Source organism: Apium graveolens, unplaced genomic scaffold (assembly GCF_009905375.1).
Source record: "Apium graveolens cultivar Ventura unplaced genomic scaffold, ASM990537v1 ctg7748, whole genome shotgun sequence".
Classification (NCBI taxonomy): domain Eukaryota; kingdom Viridiplantae; phylum Streptophyta; class Magnoliopsida; order Apiales; family Apiaceae; genus Apium; species Apium graveolens.
Window position 1 is genome coordinate 34,688 of NW_027420594.1, and position 14,116 is coordinate 48,803.

General features: G+C 32.7%; 1 protein-coding gene across 1 annotated transcript; it reads left to right on the forward strand.

Moving 5' to 3' along the window:
- The first annotated feature begins 3,967 nt into the window (after positions 1-3,967).
- Positions 3,968-4,980, forward strand: LOC141704343 (uncharacterized). Its single transcript, XM_074507584.1, has 2 exons — positions 3,968-4,169; positions 4,280-4,980. Exons 1-2 carry the CDS (start codon positions 3,968-3,970, stop codon positions 4,978-4,980), a joined length of 903 nt encoding a protein of 300 aa, XP_074363685.1.
- Positions 4,981-14,116: the final 9,136 nt, after the last annotated feature.

Below are 14,116 nucleotides of genomic sequence, written 5' to 3' on the forward strand. Positions count from 1 at the left end.
AAAATCATATAAAGAGCCTAAGGTTTATCAACTATTTGGAGAACCCGAAATTCTTGGAGAACGGGAGCTGCTTTTTGGAAGTACATCTCCTCCAAGTCACAAATCCTATTGTGAACATGGGTTCATCCTCTGTAAAAGTGATAGTAGCGTTGGGAGTAGCAAAAGAAACAAAATTAGGAAATAGCCACATGAGGAACTCCAAGGAATTATTAGGATAATGTTGAATAGCACTACCACCAATGCCACCACTATCAAGGTTTTCACCACTAGCGATCCTAATAGGCCAATGGAACCGGGACCAACACCATAACTAAAACCACTACCTCCGAATATTACCGAACATACAACCAGTGCTACCACTAAAGCTACCAGCAATGCCACCACCAATGCTTCCACTTAAGCTACCACGAATGCTACCACCCTTCCCACAATTAAGACTAACAAATATACCACCAATGTTGAAACTATATATACCACCAATGGTGAAAGTATGACAACTAGCCATGCCACTACTAAAGCTACCAGCAATGTTACCACCAATGCCACCATCAATTGTACCACCTGTAATACCATAATTAATATGGCCACCAATGAAAATGCTTAAACTACCACGAACTTTAACACCAACACCAATAATGCCACCACCAATTATCCGACCAAAAATACCACTTCCAATACCGCCAATTGCACTAACAAGAGCACTACAACCAATGTCATCATCAATGCCACCAAATCCACTACTAATGTTATCGTCTCTAGTACCACCAATGTAACCACTAAAGATGCTAGTCATGCTACCCCCAATGTCACTACTAAGACTACCTAATATACCACCAATGCTACCACCGTTGATGCCATAATTAAAGTTACCACCAATGACACTACTTAAGTTAGCACGAACTTCACCACCAACAATACCACCACAAATTCCACTACTAAGACTATGAGGCTGAAAATGGTGAGCGTACGAAATATAAGTTTACCCACCTGTTCAAGTATTGAAATATAAGTTTTTACAAAACTATAATTTGTCCCAGATAGAGCCTACATCTTTACCAAGTAAAAAATCTCATTTTCAACTATGTATCCGGTAATGTAAAGTTAAATAGTGATTACTACTGGATTCAAGAAAAATCATAACTATATACTTTTTGAATAGTTACTGATCTATTACATCAATAGAAGGTTCTAGTGAGGCTGAAAATGGTGAGCCTACGTGTTCTTGTATTGTTATATAAGTTTTTACAGCACTATAATTTGTCATAAACAGAGCCTAAATCTTTATAAGTAAGAAATCTCATTTTCAACCATGTGTCAGGTAATATAAAGGTAAATAGTGATGAGGGCTTCACTTGTACTATGTGCATATATATTTATTTTATATATTTGCATAGTAAAGTTTAAAGAAGAACAAATAAAGCTTACACTAGTAGTTTGATGAAGACGAGAAACATAAGGGACTTGGAGCATTTTCTTCATTATTTGTGGAACTTGTTGCAAATAGCAAGAAAAATAAAATTCCTCTACATATGTCTCTGAAAAAAGGTCACACATAAACATAAAATAAATTTAACAGTATAATTAAACAAATATGAAGATAAAATATAAATAATATATGGGCTTCTTAGCTATAAATTTTCATTTTTTAGTATATCATGTATTTGATTATAATTGCTAAAATCCTGTGCATCTCTCTTATTTTTATAGATCGGCACTACCATGCTAAGCCTTCATTCCTGCGGTATGACACTATTCCAAAGTATATTGTGGAATAACCTCGTTAGCCATTTCTCTCCCTCTTCACCCAAACACAACCATACATCTATATGTATTTGATCTGGCCCTATAGCTTTACCTCTCCCCATCTTAGGTAATGCTCCCTTAACTTCGGCGCTGCTCATAGAAGGCTGAACACCAAAGTCAAAGTCAGATGCACTATCTGATCCTATCACCCTAACACCAATTCTCTCCTCATTAAATAACTCCTTGAAATAGTTATGCCATCTATTCCGAATATCCTTATCCTTCACTAGCACGTATCCATTAACATCCTTTATACACTTAACAAAACCTAAATCTCTCCTCCTCCTTTCTCTAACCTTTGTCAATCTATAAATACCATTTTGACCCTCTTTTGTACCAAGGTGATTATACATAGCCTCGTACGCTTTTGATTTTGCCTCTGCTACTGTCTTCTTAGCCATACGTCTAGCTTCCTTATGTAAAATTCTTCTCATATCAACTTGTTCATTATCTTGGCAACACAAAAGTTCCCTAAAACGATCATGTTTAATTTTTACTCGCTCCTGCACCTCCTGGTCCCACCACCAAGCTTTCTTCTGCACCTGAACCTTTCTTCAGGTAACCCCTAACATACCTGTAGCTACATTTTTGATTGTACAGGACAATCGATTCCACATTCTATTAACATCCTCATCATAAAATCTGTCTTTTGCCAACCCAATCCTTTCTTTAAAAATACCTACTTTGTCTCCCTTTGGATTTTTCCATAAAATGTTCGGTGTCACCTCTCTATTATCTTGTACTACTCTTTTCCTTATACATATATCCATTACCAATAAACGATGTTGAGTAGTACATGCCTCACTCAGGAATACTTTACAATCTTTACAATCCATGTTGCCTTTTCTCATAAGAAGATAATTGATTTATGAGTTACAACCTCCACTCCTAAAAGTAATCAGATGATCATCCCTTTTTTTAAAACAAGAATTAACAATCATTAATTCATGTGCCAAAGCAAACTCCAAAAGATCCCACCCACTCTTGTTCCTCAACCCAAAACTAAAACCCCCATGAATGCCTACATAACCATCTGATTGTTCGCCAATATGACCATTAAAATCACCTCCTATATATAAATTCTGGTCCCTAGGTATCAACCTAACTATTTCATCCAAAAAATCCCAAAAAATCTTTCTCGCTAACTCACTCAAACCAACATGGGGTGCATACACACTTACAAAATTAACGATCTCTTCAATAACTACGAGTTTAATCTTCATAATCCTATCACTGACTCTACTCACTTCTACTATATTCTCCTTCAAGAGAGAACTTATCAAAATACCCACCCCATTCCTTGTATTACCAACCCCTGAATACCACAATTTAAACCCGTTAGCTTCCTTAGTACTACTACCCTTCCACTTAGTTTCCTGAATGCAAATCACATCTACCTTTTTTTCTTTAACATATCCACAAGTTCTAAAAATTTCCCGGTCAGAGAACCTACATTCAGCGTACCTACTCGAAAATAGACATTAGTTGACCTTTGCCCCTCCCGAGAAACTCTTCTCCCTAAATTACTACCACTATCACCACCACCACCCCTACTTCTTACCAAATCCATCAATTAAAGATAACTCCTTTGCACGAAAACACACAACTTATAAATGAAAAACACACACTATATAACAAGAAACTATAAAATGCAAATAAACTATAAATAAATAAATAACAAGGAAATATATCTAATGACAACTCCTATAGATACCCTAATTATCAAACCTGATGACAAGGCTTTCATCTCCCTGTATTTCTTTTAATATTGGCCCTTTTATTTTGGTACTATCGGAGAATCTAGTCCATTCAGAGGCAATTTGTACACCAGTTGAAGTATATTTATATGTGGTTGTGTTTGTTTGGTGGCGGATCAAGTAAGGAGTTGTTTGCCAAACCCGGAGAACTGGGGGAGAAAAACAACAAAGTAATTACGAGTAAACCAGGATGGGAACATGTTTGTATATTGCTTTGGATGAATAAACCACAGTTTTCTTGGATAAAGGAAGGACGTTTGTATTATTTAATAAAAAAGATCATATCTCTTCTCTCACATTTATTTTTCATAAATGAAATAATAACACAGAAAGAAATTCAGAAATTGTATATGTTAGAGAGTAGAGGGGGTAGAAAAGATTAGAAATGGCCGGAAATGAATGGATAAATGGTTATTTGGGAAAGTTTGGTGGCTAAAGGGGTGCCATGGATATATTTGAGGGTGATACAAGAAATGTATTTTCAGGTAAGGACGTGTGTTCGAACACCGGTTGGGGTTGTTCATTACTTTCCGGTAGGAATAGAACTTCACCAAGGATCCTCGCTAAGCCCATTTCTTTTCGCAGTTATAATGGATGTTCTAACTAGGGGTATTCAGGATAGTGTACCTTGGTGTATGCTATTCGTGGATGATATAGTCATAATTAAGAGACAAGGGTTGCAGTTAATGTAACATTAGAGCGATGGAGTTATATATTAGAGTCTAATGGATTGCGGGTTAGTCGGTCTAAGACGGAATATTCGTGGTGTAACTTTAGTAATCTACCGAATGGTGAGGGGGTGGATGTTCTGATGGCCGATCAAGTATTGCTCCCCAAAGATAATTTCAGGTATCTGGGTTCCGTTTTGCATAAGGAAGGGGGGATAGATGCGGATGTTACACATCATATCAAATCAGGATGGCTAAAATGGAGGGCTGCTACAGGAATATTGTGTCATAGGAGGGTTCCTTTCAGAGTAAAAGGAAAACTTTATAGGGTAGCGATCAGACCGGCCTTGTTATACGGGTCGGAGTGCTGGGCATTGAAAAAGGCTCAAGAGTGTAGGTTAGAGGTGGCGGAAATGAGAATGTTAAAGTGGATTTATGTACGTACCATGTTGGATAGATTGTCAAATGGTTTTTTCAGGAATAAATTACGAGTTGCGCCTATTGCAGAAAAAGTGAGGGAAGGTCGATTGCGTTGGTTTGGGCATATTAGGCGAAGAAGGATAGCTACTCCAGTGCGCAGGGTGGAGGATTTAGTGGTATCAGGATCAAGAAGGAGAGGGAGGCCAAGGAGGACTTGGGATGATCTACTCACGCTGGACTTAAGGGCCCTAAACCTCAATGCTGACATGACCTCATATAGGAGATCTTGGCGCAGGAAGATAAGGGTGGCAGATTATTTTGGACTTTCGTAGTTTGCATGTGTAGTTTGTAATTTAGTGCACTTTTTGGTAGTTGGTAATAATTTTATTTTTCTAGTACTTATACTTCATAAGTTTGGTAGTTTATTCTCATAGTTATTAATAGTCTTAGTTGCTCGTGTAGGTGTTACAGTGTCGTTTTTTAATGCCATATGACTAATTATATGATATGGTAGATGGATTGTGTGTTGTTTTAGTTTTTTTGACAGGTTTGTGGTACTTCAAATATTTAGTTTGGAGAGTGATCTCCAAGGGAAATATGGCGTTTGAGGCATCAAAAGGAGTGCAGTAGGAGAAATAGAAGAGGCTTACAACAATGAACCAATGAACGAAGCTTTTAACGGTAAGTCCCATGTGAAGAAGGACATGGGCTGAGATATTATATCATTGTTTATCGTTGCCTCGCTTTCTGTACTTATGTTTATGGATCATTGCTTACCTAGGACACACATATTTGTGCATACACACAAGTCATTGGTCTTTTAAGGAAACAACCTCTTCATTCTTTGGAATGAGGGTAAGGCTGCGTACGATACACCCTCCCCAGACACTGCCCTAGGTGGTATTATTAGGGACGATTGATTGATTTATTGAAAAAAGTTATTATAAATGTAACTCAATTCTTTTTCTTAACATTGACATTTAATTCTGAAAGGGATAATTCTTGTTATGGAGGTCATGTAAAAACAAATACAAGTGGCATTCCATGTCAATCTATATACATATATAGAAGAAAAATGGGATACTTATTATACGGTTTTAAGTTTTAACAAAAGTTTGTTCAAAAAACATATAAGAAATAAAAATGAAGAAACAGGGAAATAAAAATTATTACCTTAACCTTGTTAAACAACATCAATTCATGAAAACCTCCGAATCTTATCTACTTAATCCTCCACCAATTCATTTGGAGATGTGTTTAACCTTAGAACACCAAAACACTTTTTTATAGAAAATACAAATAACACCAAAATACTATTTTATAGCCATGTACAAGTTTATTTTGGAGCTTAATTTAAGCCATATCTTAAAAATCTCATATCTTAAAAATCTCAGTCATGTCTCATCTTTTTCTCTCCTTTCTCATAAACCTAAATTTAAGCCCCGATTCAAATTCAAACTTTGGAGCTTCAAATTGAGCTTCAACCTAGTAAGATATACTTAAGTAGAATTTTTGGAGCTTGAAATGAGCTTTGGAACTTTAAGGTTTTGGAGCTTGGAGCTTTTCTGGAGGTATATACTCATTTTTATATATTTTCTTTTTATGCATGTATATAAGAAATGTTATGCTTATTTTTTTGGGGGTTTTGGAGAAACTCGGAATATAAGTAAACTTCGTGTGTTATTACGTTAATACATAGTACTTTCGAGTGGGTTGTCATGTCTACACTAAAAAATAAAAATCACACCTCACAATAGACCCACTTATACTATATACTTTTGCATTTATGTTAAATGTTTGCATAAGAAAAGTTAAAAAATTACAAAGAAAGCTTACACGCCTAGATTGCTGAAGAGGAGAAAGAGAAGGGGCTTCGAGCATTGATAAAGAGGACAAAGATAACGAACTTCAGAATTTTCATCATTTTTTGTGGAACTTGTTGCAAATAACAAGAAAAAAATAATTCATGTCCAAATGTCTCCTAAGTAAGGTCACACATAAATATAAAATAAATTTAACAAGATAATTAAACAAATATGAACATAAATATAAATAATATGTGGGCTTCCTATCTATAATTTTTTGTTTTTTTAATGTATCATGCATATTATTTATGAGGAACAAAAAATATAATATAAATATAACTGAATTTGTTTTTCTTACCTTGACATATAATGTTGAAAAGGATAATTCTTGAAATGGAGGTCATGTAAAAACAAATACAAGTGACATTTCATGTCAACCTACATACATATGTACAAGAAAAATAGGATACTTATTCTAGTGTTTTAATATTTATATATAATTTGTGGAAAAAACGCATAAGAAAGGAAATTGAAGAAATTCAAATTATTACCTTAACCTTGGTAAACAACATCAATTTATGATAACCACCAAATGTTGATAACCAAAATACTCTTTCATAGAAAATACAAATAACACCAATTTATTATTTTAGAGCGATGTACTAGTTGCTTATATTAGGGTTTTAGGTACCTTTTTCATATCCTCTATTTTGTAGGGCCCAATTATGTATCACTGATTTTAATGGGCCTGATATAGTTTAAATTGTTTTTTGTTATAGTATCCTATTCATATTACAAATTTCGAATTTTTTTACTTTTTATAAAAATATGATCTAACAAAGTGTGCTCAGTATTATATAAATTAATTGGATGTACATTTACAAGCCTATAGGTATACAAGTATTAATCTAATTTATTTTGTATTATGAATAAAATGAGATTCTAAAAATCAAGTGGTAAGCATTGTATAAAAAATTTAACTTAAAAATGATATTTTCTCCAAAATTTTAAATTTTATTAAGTGAGATTATATATAAATTCCCCACTTACCTCAACTAACAATAATATAAGTACTACTACAATCCTAACTAATAATAATAGAAGTACTATTACAATAGATTTAAGTCTAAAATACCTCTCACTATAACGCACAAATTTATTGTCACATAAAATTAATATTTACATAAAAACATTTAATAAAATTAAATTTTTAGAGGTATAAGATAGGATACTAAATGTTTGACAAACAAGTTATACGTATGAGAAAAATGATACAATTTTTAAAAATATTTACTAATTGCTTTGTTAATTTAACATAAAAATTAAAATGGATGATAAAATGAATTTCTTGCACCAATTCCAGATCCTACAAAAATTCAGCTATGTCGGTCATCATAAGGAAATGGGGAGATTGAAGCCACAACTATGATTTTTTTCGATGGAATCAAAAAGTGGTTGGGAGAAGCCAAAGATTTATGTGCCGAAAATTTATGATGGGTCTTTTGGACTTATCTAAAAATGCCAAGATCATCCACGAGCGAAACGTCTTTCAGATTAGCTTGTCGAACTCATGTTCTTCTCGTGGTTGAAATGGGTCTAGACACTTTCCCCACCGAAGTGTTTGATTTGGAAAGCAATAAAGTTGGCCTAAGAGCTAATGTAGACCTTCTTGAAGAAGAAAGTGCAGTAGTCCACCAGAAAAACCTAAAATTCCAACTTCCGCGAGCCCATTATTATGATTGAGGTGTAAAAAACCACAATTTCTTTTTACCCAGTGGGAGGAAGTTAGCAATGTCAATGCCCGTTAAACAAGGAAAACTTCATCCAAATACAAACCAATATTAGAATACAAACTACTAACCAATAAGAGCTACATGTTTAGTCTCTTTCTCTCTCATCCATGTGCATTATGTGTTCATGTATATATTTTCTGAATCGTTTTTAATTTGATTTTTCCCATTAATCGTTAACTTAATATATAAAAATAATTTTACCATATTTTTCTCCATCTCCCGCTCAACAATTTGCATAGCATATTTGCTATATTTTGAAGAGAAATCATTATTTAAGCTTACCTGAATCACTAAGCTGAAATCAATACTATTTCAGGAACCGGTAAATTTTGGTGATTCTCGTAAGTATAATTAATGATTTATTACCAAAATATATCAAATATGGTATTCATACTGATTATTGGAGGATGTAAAAAGAGTTCAGCGGTTAACGGGAAAAATTCAATTAAAAATAGAGCTAATAAGGTGGAGTTGTGTGTTGGGTGGTGAAGTTTGTATTTTAATATATATATTAGTTTGGATTAGATTAAGACTATATAGATATATATGTATATAAAGATGAAGGTTCATAAAACCTATTAACTTTTAATAACAACCACGTGTTAGTAACTAATTCTAGAGGAAGCTTCATAAAACCTAGTAACTTCTAATAATAACCAGTGGTTTGGTTGTACTTTTTTTGTTCTTTTTCTTACAGAACTCTTACTCATATCTCTATTTTTATCCTTTTATTATATTTTAAATATCGCAAAACTTTTCTTTTACAAAGATTAGGAACACATATTAAAATATATTTTATATTTTTAAAATGATTTACCGCCTTTTCACTTTTTTACATAACAATACCTTTTTAAAGGACAATAGTATTTCTTAGCCAACATGAAGAAACAATGAAATTCAAATTATTACCTTAATCTTGTTAAATAACATCAATTCATGATAACCTCAAAATCTTGTTGGAGAACCAAAATACTCTTTCATACCAAAATACTCTTTCATAGAAAATAAAAATAACGCCAAATTATTATTTTCTAACCATGTATAAGTTCATTTCTCATATTAGGGTTTTACCTACCTTTTTTATATCCTATATTTTATAGGACCCAATTGTGTATGATGGGTTTTAATGTGCGGAATACAGTTTAAATTGTTTCTCTATTTTAGTATCAATTTCTTATTACAAATTTCGAATTCTTTTCCTTCTATAAAAATAAGATCTAACAAAGTGTGCTCCATGTATTATATAAATTAATTCGATGTATATTTACAAGTGAATAGGTAAAGAAGTATTACTCTAATTTATTTTGTATTGTAAACAAAATGAGATTCTAAAAATCAAGTGGTAGCATTGTATAAAAATTTAACTGAAAAATGATATTTTCTCGAAAATTTTAATTTTTTTAGTGATATTATTTATAAAATCCCCACTAACCTCAACTAGCACTAATATAAGTACTACTACAACCCTAACTAACAATAATATAAGCACTACTACAATAGATTCAAGTCTAAAAAACCTCTCACTATAATGCACATATTTATTGTCATATACAAATTAATATTTATTTTATAACAACATTTAATCAAATTAAATTTTTAGAGGTATAAGATACAAAACAAAAATTTTGACAGACAAGTTATACATTTGAGAAAAATGATACAGCTTTTAAAAAACTTTACTAATTGCTTTATTTATTTAATCATTGGAATTAAAAGGAATGATAAAATGAATTTCTTGGACCAATTCAAGATCCAACAAAAATTCAGCTCTCTGGGTCATCCTCAAGGCAATGGGGTGAATGAAGAAACAAATAAGATTATTTTTGATGGAATCAAAGAGAGGTTGGGCGAAGCCAAAGATTTATCGGGTGAAGAATTGTGATGGGTCTTGTGGGCTTATCGGATAACCCCAAGACCATCCACGATCGAAATACTTTTTAGATTATCAACTTACCGAACCGAAGTGTTTAATTTGTAAAGCAACGAAGTTGGCCTAATAGCCAATATAGACCTTCTTGAAGAAGAAAGCGAAGTAGCTCGCCATAGAAACCTCAAATACCAACTTCAGGAAACCCAGTATTATGATTAGTGTGTAAAGAAGCACACTTTCTTTGTCGATTACCTAGTGGTGAGGAAGTTAGCAATTTCAATGTCTGCTATGCAAGGAAAACTTCAGGCAAATTGGAGAGACCCTTACTTTGTAGCAGAAGTCATAAGGCCGGGAACGTATAAGCTAAAGACTTTGGAATGCGAACCTATTAAAAACACTTGGTACACTTCCAGATTCCGCAAATTTTTCTAGTACACCTCTCTAAAGCCTTCCTGTTTATTTATTTTGGATTATTAAATTTAGTCATTTACTTTAGTAATGCTATTTGAATCTCCTAATGGCGAAGCATGTAGGACATTATATGAATTTCCAATTTTAATGAAATTTATATGTTTTTCCCTTTTTATTCTCAATTTATGATTATATCCCAAAGTCCATGAATGGTATATATATGAGGGGTAAGTACATTTGAAGGAAGATGGAGATTCTGGAGGGATATAGGGAGCCCCGAAGAGGTGACCGTAACCGGCTGTCAAGCCACTACGAATACTCCCGAAATGAATTAAATGGTTAAGGATAAGAAGGAAACGGATTGAGGCTTGGAAAGGCGAAGAGTTAGATAATTGACTGGGTTTATATCACTTAATGCGCTGATTTCCAAAATTTTCCACTAAATAAAAGGCAACCCAGTTTTCTTCCGACCAGCTAAAATTAAGACGGCCAACCACAAGAAGAATTCCGATATGTATTGTTACTACCAAGAATATAATGAGCAAAATAGTGATGAATATTTTCACTTGAAGAAGCTGATTAAAAAAATGATCAAGGCTGAAGAACTCAATGAATTTCTAAGAGACTCGAGGGATGAGTTGGGGCCGAATGAGACATGGAACACAGAGCCAAAAATGAGATATCAGGGAGAGGTGAAGACAAATTCGGGAAGCAATACCCTTTGAGTTGACAGTAAAAATTTCAAGAAAAGGTACGCTCGTCAAGTTTATAATTTATACTAGTTCATGCCTTCTAGATAGACTATGTCGCTCTCCTTCAAGAAAGAGGACTACAAGGATGTCATATAACCTTATGAAGATCCGCTGATAATCCACCATGTCATCGGGGAAATAATATATGGAAAGTGTTATTAGATGAAGGGAGTTCGTCTAATATCTTATTTCATCGGACGTATAGCAAAATGAACCTAGCTGGACTACAGGTGGAGCCATGCCATGAGGTACCTCTTGAGGCCTTCGACGGACTGCATATACCTTGTGAATGTACGATTACTTTATATATTAGTACCAATAAAATGTCATATAGGTAAAATTCTACATCGTAAAATAAGTAAAATTCTACATCGTAAGATTCTAAAATCCCCTATAACGCACTCCTAGGAGAACCATTATTTTTGGCCTTCCAAGCTATTGGGTCAATCCCCAATCTCAAGATGTAGTACCCAACTAAGAAGGGTGTCGGGGAAATGAGAGAAGACCAGGGGACAACAAGAATTATCATGCTTAAAAATCTCGACAAAGATCAAGATTAAGAAGAGAATGACACCGGTGGTAAAAGCAAGCATTCGGAGGCCAAACCCAATGGATATAAACAATTGTTAAACATTGAACTAGAAAAACTCTAGGCTGACCTATCTTGCACAATTGTGGAGCCCACCACCGAAGGGGAGTAAGTTAAAGTATATGTTAGATATTCCACTAATGATTTTCCAATATTGCTTGGCAAGCATAATTGTATGGAAGTTCCTCAAACTCCTAACTCACAGACCACCACTATATTGACATTTCAAGATATTTGCGTGGTTTATCAATTCAATTTCTTTAACCCCCGGGATATGACATATGAGTGTTCAATTATCAGCACAAGTATTAAAACTAAAGAACACAGTAGACTTAACATAATGGACTACTTGTCAAGACAAACGCCCACACCTCTATAAAATACACTTCATATTCCTTCCGTCTACACTCGTTGCTTGAAAAAGAAAAAATAATCATCACCAAATAACACATGGGAGATACTTAGAGCTCCTCTAGCAACCTTAACTCCATGAAGCAAACATGTTTCTTCTAACTTTCTAATGATAGATTTAAAACTACCGCACATAGAATATACAAGTAGGGAGAGATTGGATCTCCTTGTCGAAGTCATCGTTGCGGATGCATATCAACAAAAATTCCACTACTGTGTACAAAACTATATGAGAATTTCAGAACACATATCATAATCCTAGAAATCCAGGCTCAGTGCAAACCAAATTTATGCAACATTTGTTTAATAAATCTTTATTCCAACCTATCTTATGCCTTAAAAATATCAAGTTTTAAACCAACCACATCCTTTTTTCCCTATGACTTCAAATGCAATCATTTCATTATAAGTTAATAGCATCCGTTCATTAAAAGCACTTTGTTTGTTAAACATTATCGAGTTTAAACATCATTTAAATTTATTCTCCAGCACCTTAGATAATAGCACCTTAGATAATATACGCATCAGAACATTATCAAGAGAGATAGGTCGAATATCTAAATAAGATGTATAAGCGTAAGATTTAGTTCCCTTGGCCCATGTTCTCATGTTCTGTATCAAAGAAAGTCCCACAAAATTGAACAACATATCTTCTAACAATATTCCAATAAGTTTGAAAAATTCCGGCTTCAACCCATGTGGACCCGGTGACTTATCTTGATGCATGACAAAGTCTATAATTTTTGGATCTCAACCTCCAATATATTTCTTGCCATCTACAAACCCATATTCTATGTTAAATGGAGTAAAAATAGATATTTCTTCCATTAATTGTCATTTGCCAAATATTTTCTAACACTTAAAAAACTTTTAAGCATTCACTACTTTTTTAGAGGTTTAGTATTTTTACTTCTTATGTAATTTGTTTGTCTTATATATTTTGTAATTCTTTCTATCTCTATTGTTATATGCTTTAATTTTTATGTTCTATATTTTTATAAATTGTATAATGTTCTGTATTTTTAATAAATTAAATTTCTATAAATATATGATTTAATTTTGTTTAACATCATTTTTTGGTCCTATATATTATTTTGTGTTCTTTAATAGTGTTTTTTGTAACTTATTTATATTTTGTAATGAAATTAAAAATGTTTAGTGTATGTTTAATATTACATATCACTATTGAAATTTAATGTGTAAGGTAAATTTCTTGGAGTTTGAATTTTCAATATTTTTTAATACTTTAAATAACTTTTAAACATTTTATATTTTTTCACATTTTCTATATTTTGATATGTGTTGTAATTCTTTGAATTATGTACTTCCTTCCATTTTTCTATTTATTATATGTTCTATTTTTCATGTTCTATATTTTATACATTGTATTTTATGTAATGTATTTGAAATAAAGTAAAATATATATAAATATATGATTTAAGTTTGTAAGCATTCATTTTAGCGTTTATATATTATTTTATGTTCTACAGTTGTTTTTTGTATAAAATATTTATATATGTGTTCAATATAATTTTAATACAATTATTAAAGTTTAATGTGTTAGGTAAAATTTTAGATCTAAGGAATGCACAATAAGAACAAAACATAATATAAATAAAGAATGAATTAAACAAAGAAATGATGAGTTAGAGAACAAACCTTCATGATTGTGGGTGAGTTACTAGGTTACCATTAAAATTGGGTTATGGTTAAACCTTCATCAATCATTTAGATGAACGTTCATAGAACCCAATAACTTTTATTAATAACCACTTGTTATTTTGAATAAATTAAGAACCACTTGTTAATTATAAATTTTAGAGGAAGGTTCATACAA